Source organism: Humulus lupulus, chromosome 7 (assembly GCF_963169125.1).
Source record: "Humulus lupulus chromosome 7, drHumLupu1.1, whole genome shotgun sequence".
NCBI classification, from domain to species: domain Eukaryota; kingdom Viridiplantae; phylum Streptophyta; class Magnoliopsida; order Rosales; family Cannabaceae; genus Humulus; species Humulus lupulus.
This window is the reverse complement of record NC_084799.1, coordinates 70,281,367-70,301,159: the sequence shown is the minus strand read 5'-3', so window position 1 is coordinate 70,301,159 and position 19,793 is coordinate 70,281,367. Positions and strand designations below refer to the sequence as shown.

At 34.9% G+C, this 19,793-nt stretch overlaps 1 protein-coding gene across 2 annotated transcripts; it reads left to right on the top strand.

The window, feature by feature from the left end:
* The first annotated feature begins 131 nt into the window (after positions 1-131).
* Positions 132-8,346, top strand: LOC133788263 (uncharacterized). 2 transcript variants are annotated; one of them, XM_062225675.1, is made up of 10 exons: positions 132-407; positions 508-1,596; positions 1,927-1,969; positions 2,069-2,150; positions 2,277-2,322; positions 2,420-2,518; positions 2,768-2,836; positions 2,947-3,139; positions 3,281-3,402; positions 3,955-8,346. In XM_062225675.1, exons 2-10 carry the CDS (start codon positions 1,291-1,293, stop codon positions 8,218-8,220), a joined length of 5,226 nt encoding a protein of 1,741 aa, XP_062081659.1. In that variant the 5' UTR covers positions 132-407; positions 508-1,290; the 3' UTR covers positions 8,221-8,346. The 2 variants fall into 2 exon arrangements, with proteins under 2 accessions (XP_062081659.1, XP_062081660.1); XM_062225676.1 differs by having other exon boundaries at positions 132-570; positions 1,261-1,596.
* The last annotated feature ends 11,447 nt before the right edge of the window (positions 8,347-19,793 follow it).

Sequence of the window (19,793 nt, the reverse complement as noted above, 5' to 3'; positions counted from 1 at the left end):
TTACTTTTTTTCCTTTTTTAAATGTGGTTATGGAATAATTTGAGCCTACCTGAGTAATTTTGTAGTATTGATAATGACAGTACCAGGTGCGTTGGCATTTTGTAATACGTGGCACAAAAATTTAATGTCAAACCAAATGGGAAGTTACCGGCACTTTTCGCCGGAGGAATCGAACTTTGTACAGTTGTCAAATTAAATTTTGCATGTAACGCTAACTACGCCACCGACATAAGCGCTTGGCATTTGTATTTAAAAGCTCTGATTGGAGTGAATTCTTGAGCGTGCCTTGAATGTTTATGATATCCCCTTAAAAAATAGTGAAGGGTAGATTTTTTTTTTCTTCCAATTCTATCAGAGGGTCTACCAGTGAAGGGGCGAGCAATTTCCATTTCATAGTTTTGGAGTAGGTAAAGTCTAGTCATTTTTCCAATTTCTCATTCTCTTGTTTATGACATTTTTCCAATTTCTCATTCTCTTGTTTATGAAAATCTGCTATTCGCCAACAAGATAATCTCCCAAACAGGTTTTTCCTCTATTGTTTGGCTGGTCAATCTTCTGTCTGCAGAATTTGTAAGCTGCACTCTTTTATTCCTGAGCAGATTTAAGTTCTGTTTAGCTTTCAATAATAATCTGATCTTGTTTCTCCTTTACTTTTCTTCATGCGATAATTGTAAATTTCTACCAACTTCTGAGAAAGAAAAGAAAAGAAAAAACTACAGAAACCATCAACATGTTTTAACATCATTTTTATACTAGTGAAGAGACTTGTCATATGGTGCTGTCGTTCACATCAGCCCCCAAATTCTGCCCCCTTTTGGCTGATGTTTATGACATATCATTAGTTTAGAAGACAGACTTGCTTTGCTGTCCTATATCAGATATTACCATTGTTTTCATTTTTCAAAGACAGCCTGAATTTCCAAGCACTATGGTAGATTAATAATTATGTTATAAGCAAAAGCATACTAGATGATCGATAAATTGGTAGGCGAAATTGAGGGGGTTGCAGCTCAAAATTGTATGCATACTGCACAGAAATAACTTTTGTCTGTTTTCTCTTTTTCTCAATTGTCAACAACCAAAAGTTCATTTTGTCAAAAGAACTGGATTTCTTCCTTTCTATACTTCAGTTTTGTTTCTTCTTCTTTTTTTTTTCCTTCCCTCTTTAAATAATCTTTTTTCCTGTTTTGAATATACGGCTACACAGGTAACTGCTGATTTTAGTTGAGTATCTAACATGATTTTTTTTTTTTGTAGCAGTATTAACATGTGAGTATAAATACAGAAAAAATGTCTAAGGAAGGAGAAGTAGAAGTTGTAGGAGAGAGAAGAAAAAGTGCCCGAATAATGGTTTTGGAGGAAGAGAAGAGGAATGAAAGGCTGAAACGCAACTTAAGTGTCATTGCCTTCAATAACAATCTCAGCAAAGCAGGCTATACTGTGAATGGCTCTCTTGAGAATGAGCAGCAGCTGCATCATGGTCTTGCACCCTCAAGCAGAGCAATGCCAGCCTCTCCTCCACTCAAACGTGGTCGCAAGCAGAAACGACTTGAAGACCTTGTCTTGCCTTCCTTTGCCAAAAATCTGCTCCAACAGGTTCATTTCGTGTTTGCTTAATTTGTGTATTTTGAATGCTTACTATAGGACATGCTTGGCAAAATTGTAATTTTTGTTGTGAAATCTGATTGAATGGTTCAATGCAGCATGATTTTAGTCAAAACAGTCCTATTTTATGGCTTAAGAAAATCCTTATGTTGCATTTTTTTCTTGTATACTGAGAGCTGATTGGAGAATTGTTATATTTGAGGTTAAGGGAGAGAAACAACATAAGTTGACTGAATACATTCATGACTTTCCCTGTTTATTTTGGATTTAATATCTTTCTTTTAATGTGCCCTCTGTTTTATCATTTTACTTATTATGTAGGGTGGAGAAAACAGACAACATGGAAATACTTTAACCAGACATGGTAATCCTGTCATTCTGCAGACCTATGGATTAGTGACTACAGTATTTAACACCTTACCTATTATAATTTCACCAATGTAATATTGTTTATATCACCTAGATCAACAAGTGAATGAATTGCCATCCGCACCATGGATACCAGAAAAACGTGTACTTGAGCTCATCCTTGATATACTGCAAAGGTGAATATTTTTCTATGATTAATTTTCCTCGATATTAATAGAACAGGAAATGAGTCGAATGTAAACATATATACTGCTCAAATTACTTTTGGAAAAGTTCCTAATCATATCTTAATCTTACTGTAGGAGGGATACACATAAAATATTTGCTCGGCCTGTTAACCCCAAAGAGGTCAGTTCTATCACTTCTAGCTACTTGGTTTCTAAATATTTAGGCCATTGAGTTTTTAATTATTTCCTCAAGTAAAACTTGTTTCTTTCCATTAAAGGTGGACAACTACTACACCATTATCAAAGAACCGATGGATTTTAGTACCATGAGGACCAAGCTTCAGGAAGGGCATTATACAAGCTTGGAAAAATTTGAGGTTATGCTCTTAAACTAAAAATTATTCATAGTCCTTTCACATTTTTCATCTTGTCCGTAAAGTCTTTCATGTAAGAAGTTTTACAATAATTTCCATACATGTTGCTCTCACTGCTATTATAGTACAGCTAAGATTCAATGAACTGCAAGTTCTTCATCAATGCATAGTAGATTGATGACCATTTGTAGGCGTCAGTGGATCGATAAAGTTCTTAGTATTAACTGATTAGTGATTTTTGTCAATCAACAGCATGATGTGTTTCTGATCACCAGCAATGCAATGCATTTTAATTCATCAACTACAATATACTATAAGGAGGTAGGCTGGTTTATCATCAGCTTTGTCTTTCACCAGTTACTAGTGAACTTGTAAAATGAGATCTTCTGTATCCTTCAATACTTATGATGCATAGACATCGAGTTTTTCAGGCTCGTAGTGTACAAGATGTAGCCCAAGTAATATTTCAATGTCTGAGAACTGATCCACAAAAACTCGAGTCACGATTAATATCTGCAATAAGATCAGGAGGCCCTGGAAAGAGACCCCTAATAAGCGAAATCAGAGGTCGACGAGCAAAAGTTCCTAGGCTTGGTGGCTTTAAAATTGGTCCTTCACCTCTTGGTAAGTTCCTTGTCTCTTTAATGGTCATCATCTCTCCATATAAGGACTTAATAGAGGTTCCTTCATCTTTGTGTATCTATACAGCATGTGTGGATTGAGAAGGAAGAATAATTTGGTTTCGATTATCTCTTCCCTAAACAGGACCAAGAGATTGCCGGAAATCTGGTACCTTATCCGAAAGAGAAAGACCTTTGATCCCGTTTTGCAATGACTATGAATCACTAGTCTCACCTGTTTATGATGCTTACACAACACTAGTACATGTAAGTACTTGTCTAAACCAACGAATTTATTAGTATTTGAACATCCTTATTGGACTAACATGCTTCTCATCTAATTTTCTATTCCATACTTCACCTCATTCACTCCTTGTTGTCTCAACTGCTTCTATTGCTAATATTATAAGGGAAATTTGACCTAATATGCATCCTAATACCTCCTATTTTAGAAATATGTCAACTTTAAAGATTATTGGAAAACTATGCTTTTTTAAAAAAAAATTAGACAAGATTGCCTCTCTCTCTCTCCACAACCATCAGGGAAAAAAAAAGCCCCACAGCCATTAACACCACCATTTAGAGCACTAACACCACCATTTTAAGCACCCATTGAAGCACTGTGGTTCAATGGTGGTGTTAACGGCCTTTTTTTTTGGAGAAGGGAGAGAGGGGATGTTTGAATGGGAGGGTTTCCCTATTATAATTTTGATATGCAATCAGAACTTTCTTTTTCTTTTTCATTCTATGGCATTAATAGTCATATACATGCTGCTATATAGCACAGGCTTTCTTATGCCTCTATATCTATGTTTGTAGATTGATGAAAATGAGAAATTTGGATACAAAGAAAGGCTTTTAATGTTTGTCAAAAACTTGGGACCAACGCCCCAGAAGGTGGCTGCCAGAAAGTTGATCCAATGTCTACCTAATTATCAAGCTCCAAACTTATCTTGGCAGACTCAAATCTCTAATCAACAACAGACCACTCAAAGATTTCTGCTTCCGTCACCAACAACATCATCTCTCCCATTGAGAATTCCTTCTCAAAGTCCTAAAATTGCCTCCACAGTCTCTACCTTAGCTGTTATCTCAAATAATGTTTCTTCTCATGGGAAGAATAGCACATTCAATCTCAACCTTCAGGCTTCTCCTGTAGATCAAGGAACTGTTGGCAGCTCTTATGGTGACAATAAAGTCCATGAGCCAGTTGATGATAGAAGATTAAAGATAGATAGTCTACTTATGCCTCCCCCAAAGGAAAAGAGTCCCAATGATCAAGATGTGCTAAGAAAAAAGTCATTTATCTCCAATAATAAGAATGCTCAAAATGGAGGAAGAACTATCAAGGCTCATTTGAATGGCTCAGTGGTAGCTAAAACAAGTGACTTCAATGGGAAAATGGGAAACTTTCCTAAAACTTTTCTCCGGGAAAAGGTAGCTGGTCAACAAAACAATACTGGTAAAATGTCATTCATATTTGATTACAGCGCAGCCAAAAGAGGAGGAGATAACAAGTATCTTCAGAAGGGGAAAATGGTAGTAGAAAAAAGTGACTTCAATGGTAAAATGGAAAATTTTCATGGGAATTATTTCCAGGAAAATATAACTGGTCAACTGGAGAATAATATTCAGGTGCCATTCATGTTGGATAACGATGTTGCATCCAACAAAGAAAGACATAACAAGTATCTGTTGATAGACAAAATGGTAGCTGAAACAACCAACTTCAATGAGAAATTGGAAACTTTTCCTGGGAATTTTGTTACGGAAAATGTTTCTGGCCAACGGGAGAATACTAGTCCAATGTTATTTTTATTGGATAGCGACATTGCAGCCAACAGAGGGAGAGAAAATCAGCATCCTTTGAAGGGGAAAAGGATAGCTGAAACGAGCGACTTCCATAAGAAACTAGGAAATTTTCCTAAGGATTTTCACAGGGGCAATGTAGCTGGTCAACGGGAGACAAATGGCACAATGTCATTCTTATTTGATAATAACATTACAGCCAGCAGAGGGAGAGATATCCAGTATCCTTTGAAGGACATAATGGTAGCTGAAACAAGTGACCATAATGAGAAGATGAGAAATTTTTCTGGGAATTTTCTGCGGGAAAATGTAGCTGGTCAACAAGAGATTAGTATTCATATGCCATTCATGTTGCATAATAACATTGCATCCAGCAGAGGAAGAGATGATAAGTATTGTTTGAAAGAAAAAACAGTAGGTGAATCAAGTGCCTTCAATAGAAAAAAGGGAAATTTTCCCTGGGAAAGTGTAGCTGATCGACAAGTGAGTAGTATACAAATGCCATTCATGCTGGATAATAACATTGCAGCCAAAAGAAACAAAGATGACAGTGATTGGTTGAAAGGAAAAACAGTAGGGGAAGCAGGTGCCTTCAGTGAGAAAGTAGAAAAAATTTCCTGGGAAGGTTTAGGTGATCGACGAGAGAATAGTATACCAATGCCATTCATGCTGGATAATAACATTGCAGCCAATGGAAACAAAGATGACAGTGATTGGTTGAAAGGAAAGACAGTACCGGAAGCAAGTGCCTTCAGTGAGGAAGTGGGAAATTTTTCCTGGGAAAATGTAGCTGATCGACGAGAGAATAGTATACAAATGCCATTCATGCTGGATAATAACATTGCAGCCAACGGTAACAAAGATGACGTTGATTGGTTGAAAGGAAAAACAGCAGCGGAAGCAAGTGTCTGTGAGAAAGTGGGAAATTTTTCCTGGGAAAATGTAACTGATCAACGAGAGAATAGTATACAAATGCCATTCATGCTGGATAATAACAGTGCAGCCAACGGAAGCAAAGACGACGGTGATTGGTTGAAAGGAAAAACAGTAGCGGAAGCAAGTGTCTGTGAGAAAGTGGGAAATTTTCCCTGGGAAAGTGTAGCTGATCAACGAGAGAATAGTATACAAATGCCATTCATGCTGGTTAATAACATTGCAGCCAATGGAAACAAAGATGACGGTGATTGGTTGAAAGGAAAAACAGTAGCGGAAACAAGTGCCTTCAGTGAGAAAGTGGGAAATTTTTCCTGGGAAAATGTAGCTGATCGACCAGAGAAAAGTATTCAAGTACCATTCATGTTGGATAGTGACATTGCAGCTGACGGAGCCAATGATAACTGTTATGGTTTGAAAGGAAAGACAGTAGCAGAAATAAGTGCTTTTAATGAGAAAGTGGGAGATTTTCCCTGGGAAAATGTAGCTGATCAACGTGAGAAGAGTATTCAAGTGCCATTCATGTTGGATAATGACATTGCAGCTGATGGAGCCAAAGATAACTGTTATGGTTTGAAAGGAAAGACAGTAGCAGAAATAAGTGCTTTTAATGAGAAAGTGGGAAATTTCCCCTGGGAAAATGTAGCTGATCAACGTGAGAAGAGTATTCAAGTGCCATTCATGTTGGACAATCACATTGCCCCCAATAGAGGCGAAGATAATAGTTATTGTTTGAAAGGAAAGACAGTAGCAGAAATAAGTGCCTTCAATGAGAAAGTGGGAAATTTTTCTTGGGAAAATGTAGCTGATCGACAAGATAATAGTACTCCAGTGCCATTCATGTTGGATAATATCATTGCAGCTAGTGGAGGCAAAGATAACAATCATTGTTTGAAAGGAAAGACAGTAGCAGAAACAAGTTCCTTCATTGAGAAAGTGAGACAGTTATCCTGGGAAAATGCAGCTGGTCAACAGGTGAATACAAGTCAAGCGCCATTCATGTTGGATAATAATATTGTAGCCAACAGAGGAAGAAATGTCAATTATTGTTTGAATGGAAAAACAGTAGCTGAAACAAGTGCCTTCAATGAAAGAAATGAAAATTTTCCCTGGGAAAATGTAGCTGACCAACGAGAAAATACTAGTCAAACACCATTCATGTACGATAATAATGTTGCAGCCAATGGAGGAAATGATGGCAGTTATTGTTTGAAAGGAAAAACTGTAGAGGAAACAAGTGCCTTCAATGAGAAAGTGGCAAATTTTCTCTGTGAAAATGGGGATGGTCAACAGGAGAATACCAGTCAAATGCCATTCATCTGTAATAATTATATTGCATCTCGCGGAGGTAAAGATACCCAGCATCATTCGCTGGGCAAAATGGTAGCAGAAACAAGTGCCTTCAATGAGAAAAGAGGAAATTTTTCCAAGAATTTTCTCAGGGAGAAAGTAGCTGGTCAACGGGAGAATTCTAGTCAAATGCCATTCATATTGGATAACAATATTGCAACCAATGGAGGAAGAAACACCAAATACCCTTTGATGGGCAAATCAGTCGCTGAGACAAGTGACTTGAATGACAAAATGGAAAAAAATTCTGGGAATTTTCTCAGAGAAAACGCAGCTGGTCAACATGAGAATACTAGTCAAAATAAATGCTGGTTAGCTTCACATTTCCGGGTTATCCCAGTTCATGATGATGGTGATTCATACACTCCTTGTGGGAGCACAAAAACCAGGTTCAGGACTGTCGATATGTTGGCAGAAGGTAACGATATTATGAATCATAACATTAGGCTGCAAAAAGGGAAACAAGTAGAACGAGTTCAACAGGCTTCATTGGATAGAGTTGATCAACTCTCCACTAAATGGGAGTCAAGGTTGAATGACTTTGTTGATAGAAGCAATGATCTGGGCCCAACTTTCATGTCTACTATTCCTGAAGAAATGAAGTTCCTGTACCCTTCACCTACATCTTCTGACACTACTGATCTGCTTGATCCATGGGGCCAATCAGATGGGCTTTATGGTTTGCAAGACCCAATAATGGGCCCAAACTATGATGGGAACTACACTCAGGTGTTGGAGGGAGGCACAGTCAGTAGTTTTCCAGTGACTTATAATAATGAAGATAATTCATTGAACCAGCTGAACTACACTCCTATGAGTTTGAGGCCAGATTTGCAGGCTCCTGCTTTGTCATCAGGCCAGTTGGGGGTACTAATGCCATTGACCAATGAAGCTAGTTTTATTCTCCATGAAAGAGTTGATGATGACCGGGATCCACAACTACAGTACTTGAACGACACCGATCAGCTACCTGATTTGGATCTTCAGCTCTGATGAGATCATCTTTTTAAACTACTTCTGCCCATGTTTAGGGAACCTATCAATTTAAGTGTTTCTTATTTGTCAATTTTAAGGTTGGGACTCGAAGTTTTTGATATATAAGAATCTTTTCTTGTTGCTTATCTTTCTCTCCGTATATGTGTGTGCGTAGATATAACGTGAAATGAAACATAATGGCATTTCGAATACACATGCTATGAAGAAAAATCTTTCCACGAAATTTACACTAAATACAACATCAAAAATTGTACGTATTAAAATTTGACCAGTGAAATTATAGTTTTTTACTTTTTTTTTTTTATCACTACTCATCAATTCTTAAATAGTGTTTGGATTGTAGTTTCCTACTTTCATGACTTAGATGCACTTAATTTGCAATGTCTTTCCCTTATTAAGGATTAATCCCTAATTCTTCTTGTTTGGATAAACTTGTAATGGGAGTGGGAGTAGCATTTTCAGTGATAGCTGAACTTAAAGTAATGGCTTTCTGTGCAACTTAGAAAAGATCTTAATGTTGTGGGATCATTCGGTTTGTTACAACCTCTAGCATAATTTAAAATTGACTCCAAAAAAGCCTATTTCACCAAGTAGGGCTTCACCCCCTAAGTTGGTGGCGTCGATTTTTTTTTTTCACCTACCTAAATGGTAAGGAATGGTTCTTTCATGCAAATGGAAGTCAAAGAGCATTCCTGGCTACTTGTTTACTCCATTTTTTTGAAATACATTACTAATTTTTTTTTTTATTTTACATTAAAATTTTACTTTACACCATACATTAATTTCTCTCTATTTTTCTTTTGCATAATTTAAATAATATATATTTTTTATTTTTTAAAAATATATACTAGATACAAGCAACATGCAATGCACGTTTACTTAGTTTTATTTATAGAATTTATTAATTATTTTTTATTAAATTTGTATCATAATCATATAAATTTCAGATAAATAAATAATATTATATATAAAAGAATGACATAAACATATTAAATGAAAATGTAAACCAAAACATTGTTTATAATTTTTAAAATAAATATATATATAATATAATAACATTTTTTAATTACAAATAATAATTTTTTAATAAAAATTAAGATTATGTATTATATATTATTATTTTAATAATATTTTATAATATTTAAATTTATATTAATATAAGTATTAAATATCTAGTTTTGTATTAAATATTATTATCATGATAATATTTTATAATATTTGAATTCATATTAATATAATTAGATTAGATTATCATAATAATATTTTATAACATTTAAATTTATATTGATATAATTATTAAATATTTAGTCTTGTATTATATATTATTATAATAATGATATTTTATAGAATTTGAATTTATATTATAATATTTAAATTTATATTAATATAAGTAATAAATATTTATTTTTAATTAGTTTTAAAAATATATTCAATTAAATATTTAAAATATTCGGTTAAAGTTGAAAAAAATTGTTAAAATAAATTTTTTTCGTTATTTACACACTTTTTATATAGAAGATTTATATATATATATAAACACATATATATATATTTATAGACACACATTTATATATACTATACTAGGTGAAAGCAACATGACATGTTTGTTTAGTTTTATTTTTAAAAAATGTATCAATATATTTTTATTATGTTTTCTTAATTTTCATATTAATTTTAAATAAATAAACAATGTCATAAATATTTAAAAAAAATGTATAATGTGTGACATAAATATATTAACAAAAAAATATAGAAATTTAAAACAAAACATTGTCTATAGTTTTTTTTTTTAAAAAGTTGCTTCATATTAATTTTGTTGACTATCGATTTAGCCAACGACACGGAGTCACACAAACGACGTAAAAATAAGAACTAAACTCAAGATCAATAAACGACACTAAAGATTTATAGTCGTTCGGCCCCGAAAGTCGGTAATAACCTACGCCCACTTAAGCTTTTATTGATATTGAAACTCTCAAACTCACGATCAGATGAACTAGAATCAATTGAGTTTCGTTAGCCTGAAATAATACAAAAACTAGTGTATAAAAGCCTTATAGTCTCTCTAGAATATTTTTGTGCCTCCTTTAATGATTCACTAAGCCTCCTATTTATAGGCTTAGGAGTTTACAACATGGATCGTGGGCCTTACTAAAAAAGAGCAACAAACTGTAATAACATAGAAATATCTTTACAATAACATATTCTAAAGACCTTGTTCGACACCTTCGACCAATCTTACCTACGTACCATCGACCGGCTTGGTTGATGATTTCTGTTTCCATATTGACTACATCTGACTAATACATACTCAGTTGTATGATGAACCTTTATGCAAACTGGTTGAGCATCGACTAGACCTCTTTTTTGTTGCACCATTAGTTAGCTGCCACGTATCTCATATCTTAATCACGTCATCACGCTAGTTTTTGGGTAAAAAAAATTTAAATAAATAAATAATATCATATATTATAAAAGAAGATGTTTAATATAATGTATGACACGAAAACATTAAAAAGAAATTTAAACCAAAATTTTGTCACTAGTTTTCAAAAGAGTTGCTTAGTTTTTGTTTCTAATTTAGGATGAAGATGCATCATGCTTCTCATCTTATGTCGCCTTAATGGAAAGAATAGTGAAAGACTTGTATTTTACATGCTTCATTTTTTCTAGATCTGCATACACTTAGATTGTCCATTTTTTTGTTGATAATTTATCCGCAACATTTTAAATATATTGGCGTTATTCCTACAAAAGTAAATTGGAATTACTTTACATGATTAAAGAAAATTCTATTTTTTTATGATGTATTATTTTTAAATGAAGTACCCTAATTTTTATTTACATCTCTATCGCATGTTCCATCTATTAAACTACAGAGCAACCTAATGCTTCTTCTACTATTTCTCCAAACATAACAATATCTAGCATTCCAGTATTATCTTCTAGTTCAATAAATTTTCTTAAAATGCATTTAACCATATTAGTTTCAATGTCAATATTAATAACTTTTTAATTACAAATTCAAATATAAAGTACTTATCGTGGTGTGGGGAGCCCTCGTTGTTTGCACTTTATATTGTCACAATTGATTGTTTTGTTGTACTTATACCCAATTTCTTTATGACATGCGGCACATGACATGTGATAAAATATTTGGGGTGAAATTAATAATATATTTGACCGAACAACTCTATCGTCCTCCTCCTCCTCCTTTGAGCCCAAGTAAGATCTCTCCACCTCAGATCTAGATTGTTGAGTATTTTTTATCATTATTATTTCTTTGTTTGATCTTGATTTCTGAATTGTTGAATGTATTAGTGATGAGGTTGATGGTATGATTTTAATTTGAGTTTTGATTTCATGGTATGATTGAGATTTGAGTTTGGAGTTTGATATTTAAGATTTGAATAATTTAAATTTTTTGGCTTTTTATTGAGGTTGTTTGGTTGGTGAGAAAGTAAAGGAATATTTTAGCTTTAATTTTATTGATTTTAGTTTTTTATCAAATATTTTTAAATATTTTTTATTGTATTTTAAATTTTAAATTTTTTTTTAATATGGAATAATTATGAAGTGATGATGTGGCAATGATACATTAGCTATGTCAAGCCATGTGTCCGTCACATAAGCACCACTAAAAATGTTAGATGGTAGGTAGTGACGGAACACACATTCTTGAGACATTGAGTATATTTATCGCAAAAAAATATATAAAAATACAACATTTTTTAAATATTGAGTATTTTGGCACCTATTTATTCTATTTTTTATATCATTAAAACGTTTTCTGATTAAATAAGAAAGATAAGCTAGCCCTTTTTATGTAAAAGTATTACCATTTACCTTATTAATTGGTGTATGGAAAAAAAAATCACTAATAAATTATCAATTTGTGATGTGTCTAAAAAAATGTTTAACTATAGTATTTACTTTTGGTAACTGAGGATCATGTGGTGTAGATTCATTCCTCAAACCCTTTGGCCCTTAAGGCAATCTTGAGTACCACTAGCCAGTTATAGAGGTTTGAGTTGGATTCCTTCACATGTTAAATTATGGATTCCTATTTTAACGATAGATTCCACCAAAATAAACTTGTAGCATTTACGACATTCATGTTGGAGTTAAGGTAAATCCCACCAAAAATGAGGACTTGGTGCGATTCAAACCCAAAGGCAACACAAAGAGATGGTTTAACTAAAGTATTTCAATATGTAAATTTAGTTCTACTCAATTTAGTCGAATACAATTTATATAGTCTAATTTCATGTAATTCACAAAGTATTATATTTGTGCACATTTAAAAGCAATTTTTTTTTATTAAAAGTAATGATCAACCTAAAACAATCTACATCTCTATACAAATAAAACTCTAATAAATATTTTATGAATTTTGTATAATATAATATAGAATAAGAAAATATTAAAACATAAGATTTAAAATAAATAAAAATATAACATATATGTAACATTCACCACTTCCTTAGGTAATAACATAATAGTGTTGAAGCTCGAACTCAAAAAATTATTCACATAGAGTGTGTAACGTCCTAAAAATGCTAATAAGGTTTAGTGCCTTGATTATCGTGTCGGGAGGACATAACTGAATATATGTGTGATTAACTGATTAAATGCGTGACTATGTGACATGCATGATATATATGATAATGTGAGTATGATTATATGCATGTTTATGAGTATTAAATAAGCATGTGAGTCCATTCTTGATAGTTGTTGCATATTTATAAATTGTAGGCATAAATGTTAATATATGTGAGTAAATGATTGAGACCACATTATTATGTGGATATATTTGCAGTATATGGCTTGAGGCGATCCTAGTGAGCGGATTGACGGAATAGTTATAGCGGGGTTTAATACCCGGCTCGGGGCGAGCCTAGGGGTATTTTGGGAAGTTTAATGTATATTTGGGGTTTATTGAGTAGTGGGAAAGTAATTGGAGAGTAAATGGGCATGTCGGGATTAATTGTGAATTTATAGGATTACTCAAGGAGTTAGCGGGAGATGTGGCAAATGATGATTTTTCCATTGGGGCCATTTAAGGTTAAACGTATGCTTAGGGGGCAATATGGTCTTTTGGTAAGTGAATAGAATTAGTAGAGGCCTGTAGATACAAGGTAATAAGTAGAGTCTCTCTTCCTCTCTCCTTAGTCGGTTGGCACATCTTCCCTTAGTGGGCATTGAAGCTAGAGGAGTGGCTTGAGGAAATGGCTGAGGAGAAGACTGAGAATTGAAAGTTTGGAAAGCAAAGTTGAAAATTGAGGCTAGGAATGGACAAGTAGCAGCTGAGGGATCAAGCTAGGAGTATTCACGGATTAACCGAAGGATCAAAACATCTATGAGGTATGGTTTCAAAGTTCTAAATCACTTAATTCTGTTGTGTTACTATTAGAGTTTAGAGTTGTAGAAATTCTAGGTTGTGACTGGTTATGGGTGTAAGGGAATTTTTTATGGACTAGATATGATGTTTTGGATAAAAGGATAAGAATTCTAAGCTTAGTTCTGGGTTTGGCTGGTTATTGGGGTTGGATTTTAAGGTTTAGGCTCGAGGGAAACACTGGGAAAAATGTGGAATTTCTGGGTTTGGGGCCTCAGGTCACGACCCTGTTCTTCAGGCTTCGCGGCCCGCGTGCTTGAAGAGGCTGGGATGCCTCTGTTTTTCCAGGCGCGCCGCGACCCCAGGGTGGTGCAAGTCGCGGCCCGTGTCCTCCAGCAGGGAGGACCTGGTCTCTGTTTAAGGGGCAGGCTGCGACCCTTTAGGGTAAGTTGTGACCCTAAATGGAAAATGGTGGGAAGCCAAGGATTTTAGGCTCGAGGATTCAAGCCAAAGCACTCGGGGTGATTTCTACTACCCAATTTAGTAGAAATCGAGGTCCCAGAGGCTAGTCTTTGATTCCAAAGCTTTTAAATGATTTAGAATCTTATGGTTATCCATTATCGCATTGTAACTAGGTTTTACTGCAAGGGCTTAGGAATTAAGGATCGTGCTCGGGGTCATCATACGCTCGCTGCTCGGGATTCGAGGTAAGAAAAATGCACCCATGTGGTTGTCATTGGGATTGAGATTCCCTATAATTGAATATATGCATTTTGTGGGTTGTATATCTGTTATGTGGAATATGGAAGTACGGCCTAAGGGTTCTGGGGCTGATGATAAGCGTATTGGACCTAGCTTGGCCTAAGTGAGCTGGGATCAGTTAAATAATCGGAGGACTCGGCCTACGCGAGCTGGGGTCAGTTAAATAAATAGAGGGCTCGGCCTAAGGGTGTCGACACCTGAACATTTGTATTATTGATTGAGATGTATGCTTGAGAATACATGTTTACTGTTGTTTAACTTAATGCTTGTACTCTGTTAAATAATTGAATTAATTGGATTAAAGTCGATTGAATGCTACTGCTGCTATATATGTTTGTTGTTTTTAAGTTTTCTTGCTGGGCCTTGGCTCACGGGTGCTACGTGGTATATGTAAGAGAGTTGATAGCTAGACCAGTCATGAGTTGGAGAGCTTCAGGGGTGGTGTGTACATATGCAGCCTGCTCAATCGCCACGGTCGGGATAGCTTGGGAGGAACTAGGGTTAAACCCTGACCCTATTTTTGCCACTTAGGACAGCTAAATTGTGTTTGTTCATCTTTCGCAAGTCTGTAAACCGATTTTATGGGATCTCATGTACAAACTTAATATTTTAATAAAAAGTAATCATTTTCGTTTTGTTGACCAAATCTTTTATTACTTGACCTTAACTTAGTCTTTAATTACACATTTAAGTTTAAACGACTTGCTTAGCAGGTTAAGCACTATTTTAAACACACAGTGAAACGGTCTTGGTTATCGAGGGCGTTACAACTTGGTATTAGAGCCATCTAGGTCTAAGGGTTCCTGAAGACTGGTTGAGCGTGTACACTCGCTGCTAAAGATAAGCTCAACTCACGGTTAGGTACTTAACGACATGATTATGTGGTTGTTTAAATTGAACCTATGTGCCTTATCTGCATGCTAGTATAGGAAGCATGATGTGTATGCGTATATTTGGTAGTAATGGGATTTGATAATGAATGCATGAGTAATGTAGATTGGTACTTTGATATGCTTATTGTGCGTGTGATTAATGTGATTGTTTGGACCTGCCCGTGGGATGATTCTGGATATGAACATCAGGGATGAGGGGTTTAGTCGGTGATTGCGGACTGATTCAGCATGTATGTACTCAAGATAGTTAATTGGACCTGGTATTGCTAGAATGGGGACTGTAGATGATAGTTAGGGTTGGAACCCTCCATTTGCCCCTGGAATTCGCAACAGATGTTGGCTAGCATGCAAGTAAGGTTGCCATATTAGGATAAGGAGATTAGATGGTTAAGACAACGGGTTCCGTTGGGGAAACACTGCTTCGTATGTCTTGACAATAAGGGAACTGGTGTTGGTTTAATCTGAGAATGGAAATAGGTAAGAGTTATCGTATGGATTGATTTAGAAGCATTATCTTGCAGTTCCGAGGGAGGTATGGGTTTGCTCAAGAACTGATCAATAAATAGGCATGATTAACTCCGCCCTTGATGATATGAGAATGGTAGGTCACGATAGAGTAATTGTGCCATGCATATGCGGCAGGAGGATGCCCTGATGTGGTGGGAAATAGTACCCCAGTCCCGGAATGTTGTTATGATGAGCTGGGAGGAATTCAGACAGTGATTTGATAAGAGAGACTACTATGATGCAGATTGTGTTAGGATTTTATGTCCTAATTAAAACTCAATTTTTTGTAATCTCATTTATTATCAATAAAAGAATAGAAATCAGTTTTTGACTTGGTCAATCACTTTGCTCACTTGTTTTATTTTCATGATTATTTGTTTAATATAAACTTCTATTAAATCCCGAGCATATAACTAATCGTATTTATAGTGACGTAATCATAGTGAAATATAAATATGATTATATGTTCAAAATAAGTTAGTCCTAAGATTAGTCAGTTGAAAATATTAATTTAATTTAACATTTGAGATCAATAAATATGCATTTTTCACCACCAATCACAACCCCCAACCAGCTTATTGCTAGTCCCTAGCAATTCAAGCGGAGAAGAAAATTATCAAGTTGAGTAATCAAGTCAAACCAATCAAAACTAGCCAAGCAGTTTAAAAATATCATCAAGAAATAAGAAATTGCTATGCAAACTACTCAGTTGTAATTCCAGAGTTTTGTGTGTGTGTGCACCAAACCATATTCATTTCTTACCATAAGCCATAACACAAATAGTATCGAAAAATCTCAAAAGAATAAAGATCTCAACTCCAATTTCCTCACAGGTGTTGAAAGTATTTTTATGGGAGAGATGACACTCTTGGAGTTGGAATTGTAACAATTAAAGCTCAAATGAGAAAGGATATAATTTTTAGGACAAACAATCTAAAAAAATATTGATCACAAGATAGGCAAATCAAATCATTAGAATTCAAATGACAAACAACCTTTGGGATTTACACAAGAAACTCGAAGAATAATTAGCCAACTAAAAATAAACTATAAATAAAGAAAAGAACACCTTTTTTTTCTAACCATAACATAAAAATAAAACACAATAATAAAAGGAAATGTTGCTCTTGTTCTATTATTATTATTATTTATTTTCTTATTTTTTGATTTTTTTGATTTTTTTATATTTATATTTTTTTGACAAGAGGCAACACATAAATACATAAACAAAAAGAAACATGAAAATAAAATTACAACAAAGGCTCTTTTAAACATGAAATTATCCCTCCAGTACATGTCATGTTTTAAATTCCAAAAATATGATTTCACCAACTCAAATGATCAATCAAAGTTCAAAAAGTCGTTTTCTCAACTCTCACAACTCACCAAGAAATGGAAAAACTTTAAATTTGAAAATTTTCTCAACTATTTGTGTCATCAACCATCTTACCACATGTTTGGAAAGTGCATTAAAGAACTCTGGAAATCACTCCTTAATAGCTAAACATAGCAAAAGCCAACTCAAACCACATATTTTTCAATCATGCTTAGAAAATTTTGAGAAAATTTGACTTAAGAATTCAACACAACAATATAATTGTCCAAATGAATGCTCACCAGAGCTCACCACCCCCAACCGAAAATCAGACAGTGTCCTCAATGTAAAAATAAATATGCAATGAAAAAGATAGGGAAAGAGAACACCTGGAAGATGACAATATCCATGGGGCGATAGTTGAAACAACCTGTTAACAACAAAACAAACCAAAAACAAACAAAAAACAAAAAACATACAAAAATAAAAGAAAAACAGAAAAATAAAATAAAATAAAACATGTAAAAGAAATAAACCAATCAGAGTGTTTAAACAGGGTCTTCAAGAAGGACCTCTTCAACATGACTCACACTCTCGATGTAATGCTTCAATCTCTAGCCATTAACTCTGAAAATTCTCCCATTGGTTGAGTCCTCAACCTCAATAGAACCGTTGGGAAAAACTTGTTTCACCACAAATGGGCCAGTCCACCGCGATCTCAACTTACCTGGGTGGAAATGCAACCGAGAATCATAAAGATGCACCTTTTGATTCACCTCAAAATGCTTTCGCATGATTTGTTTATCATGAGCAGCTTTCATTTTTGCCTTGTAGATCATGGAATTGTCATTGCATCATTTCGCAACTCGTCAATTTTTGACAGCTGGAGTTTACGATTAATTCCTTATGCTCAAGTTCAACAGGTAAATGACAGACTTTCCCATAAACAAGTCGATAGGGAGACATCCCAGGAGGGGATTTGAAAGCAGTACGGTATGCCCAAAGTGCGTCAAGAAGATGAGAAGACCAATCTTTTCGGTCGGGTTTTACCATTTTTTCTTGAATTTGTTTTATCTCCCAATTGGCTAACTCCACTTGCCCATTGGTTTTCCGATGATAGGAATTAGCAACCTTATGAAGTACACCATATTTGCGCATGAGAGCCTCAAAATACTTATTGCAAAAATGAGTGCCTTGCTCACTAATGATGGCACGAGGCGTACCGAACCTTGACAATATATTTTCTTTCAAGAACTTGGAAACTATTGCATTATCATTGGTTCGACAAGGTACAACCTCGACCCATTTGGAAACATAATCCACAGCAAGGAGAATGTAAAGTTAACCAGAAGAAGATGGAAATGGTCCCATAAAATCTATGCCCCAATAATCAAATATCTCAATCACAAGAATTGGGTTCAAGGGCATCATATGATGATGGGACAGAGAACCTAACTTCTGACACCTCACACATGAACGACATAATTCATTGGTGTCTTTGAACAAAGTGGGCCAATAAAGACCACACTGTAAGATTTTTGTAGCAATTTTCTTCATAGAGAAGTGACCACCACAAGCATCATTGTGATAAAAGTTTAGAACACTAGACACCTCATCATTAGGGATGCATCTTCGCATGATTTGGTCGAGGAAATACTTGAACAAGTATGGATCATCCCAATAGAAATTGCGCACCTTGACCAAAAACTTGCGTCTATCCCGTGAACTCCAGTCAGAAGGAAGTTCAAATGTTACTAAGTAGTTAACAATGTGTGCATACCATGGTAACTTAGTAACAACAAGCAGTTGTTCATCGAGGAAATCATCACGAATAGGTGGACCATCAGCAGAATCATCGAATTCAAGTCAGGACAAGTGATCCGCAATGACATTTTCAACCCCTTTCTTGTCTTTGATTGTGATGTCAAATTCTTGCAGAAGAAGGATCCACTGTATTAAGTGCGCCTTAGCATCCTTTTTGAAAAGGAGGTACTTAAGGGCAGAATGATTTGTGAAGATCGTAATAGGTGAGCCAATCAAGTATCCTCGAAATTTGTCAAGAGCAAAGACAATGACAAGCAACTTTTTTTCAGTAGTGGAATAGTTCATTTGAGCATTATTAAGAGTTCAACTTGCATAGTAGACAACAAAAGGTTTCCCCTCCCTTCGTTGTCCCAAAAGAGCTCCTACTGCAAAATTACTTGCGTCACACATGATTTCAAAAGGAAAATCCCAATCAGGTGACTATATAATAAGAGCAGAGGTCAATTTTAAAACAAGTGTTTGGAAGGCATCCTCACAATTAGGCGTCCACTCAAAAGTAGCATCTTTGGCTAGGAGGTTACATAGCGGACGAGAAATCGCTGAATTTTTTTGAATGAACCTCCTATAAAAACTAGCATGCCCAAGAAAAGATCTGACATCTTTGACAGTATTTGGAATGGGAAAATTAGAAATGAGATCAATCTTAGATTGATCAACCTCAATTCCTCTTTCAGAGACAATGTGTCCCAAGAATATGCCTGAAGATACCATGAAATGGCATTTTTCCCAGTTGAGCACAAGGCCTTTCTCAATACATTGTGTCAAAACAACTTCTAAATTAAGAAGGCATGCGTCAAAAGAGTTTCCAAAGACTATTATATCATCCATGAATACTTCCATACATTTTTCAACCATGTCACTGAAAATACTCATCATGCACCTTTGGAAGGTGGCTGGTGCATTACACAGTCCAAATGGCATATGCCGAAAG

What these genes read in the sequence shown, in the direction of transcription:
- LOC133788263 (XM_062225675.1), top strand. Translation starts at nt 1,291, where the DNA reads ATGTCTAAGGAAGGAGAAGTAGAAGTTGTAGGAGAGAGAAGAAAAAGT. An exon ending in CCAAAAATCTGCTCCAACAG is followed by an intron (nt 1,597 to 1,926) that starts GTTCATTTCGTG and finishes CTTATTATGTAG; the next exon opens with GGTGGAGAAAACAGACAACA. An exon ending in CTTACACAACACTAGTACAT is followed by an intron (nt 3,403 to 3,954) that starts GTAAGTACTTGT and finishes CTATGTTTGTAG; the next exon opens with ATTGATGAAAATGAGAAATT.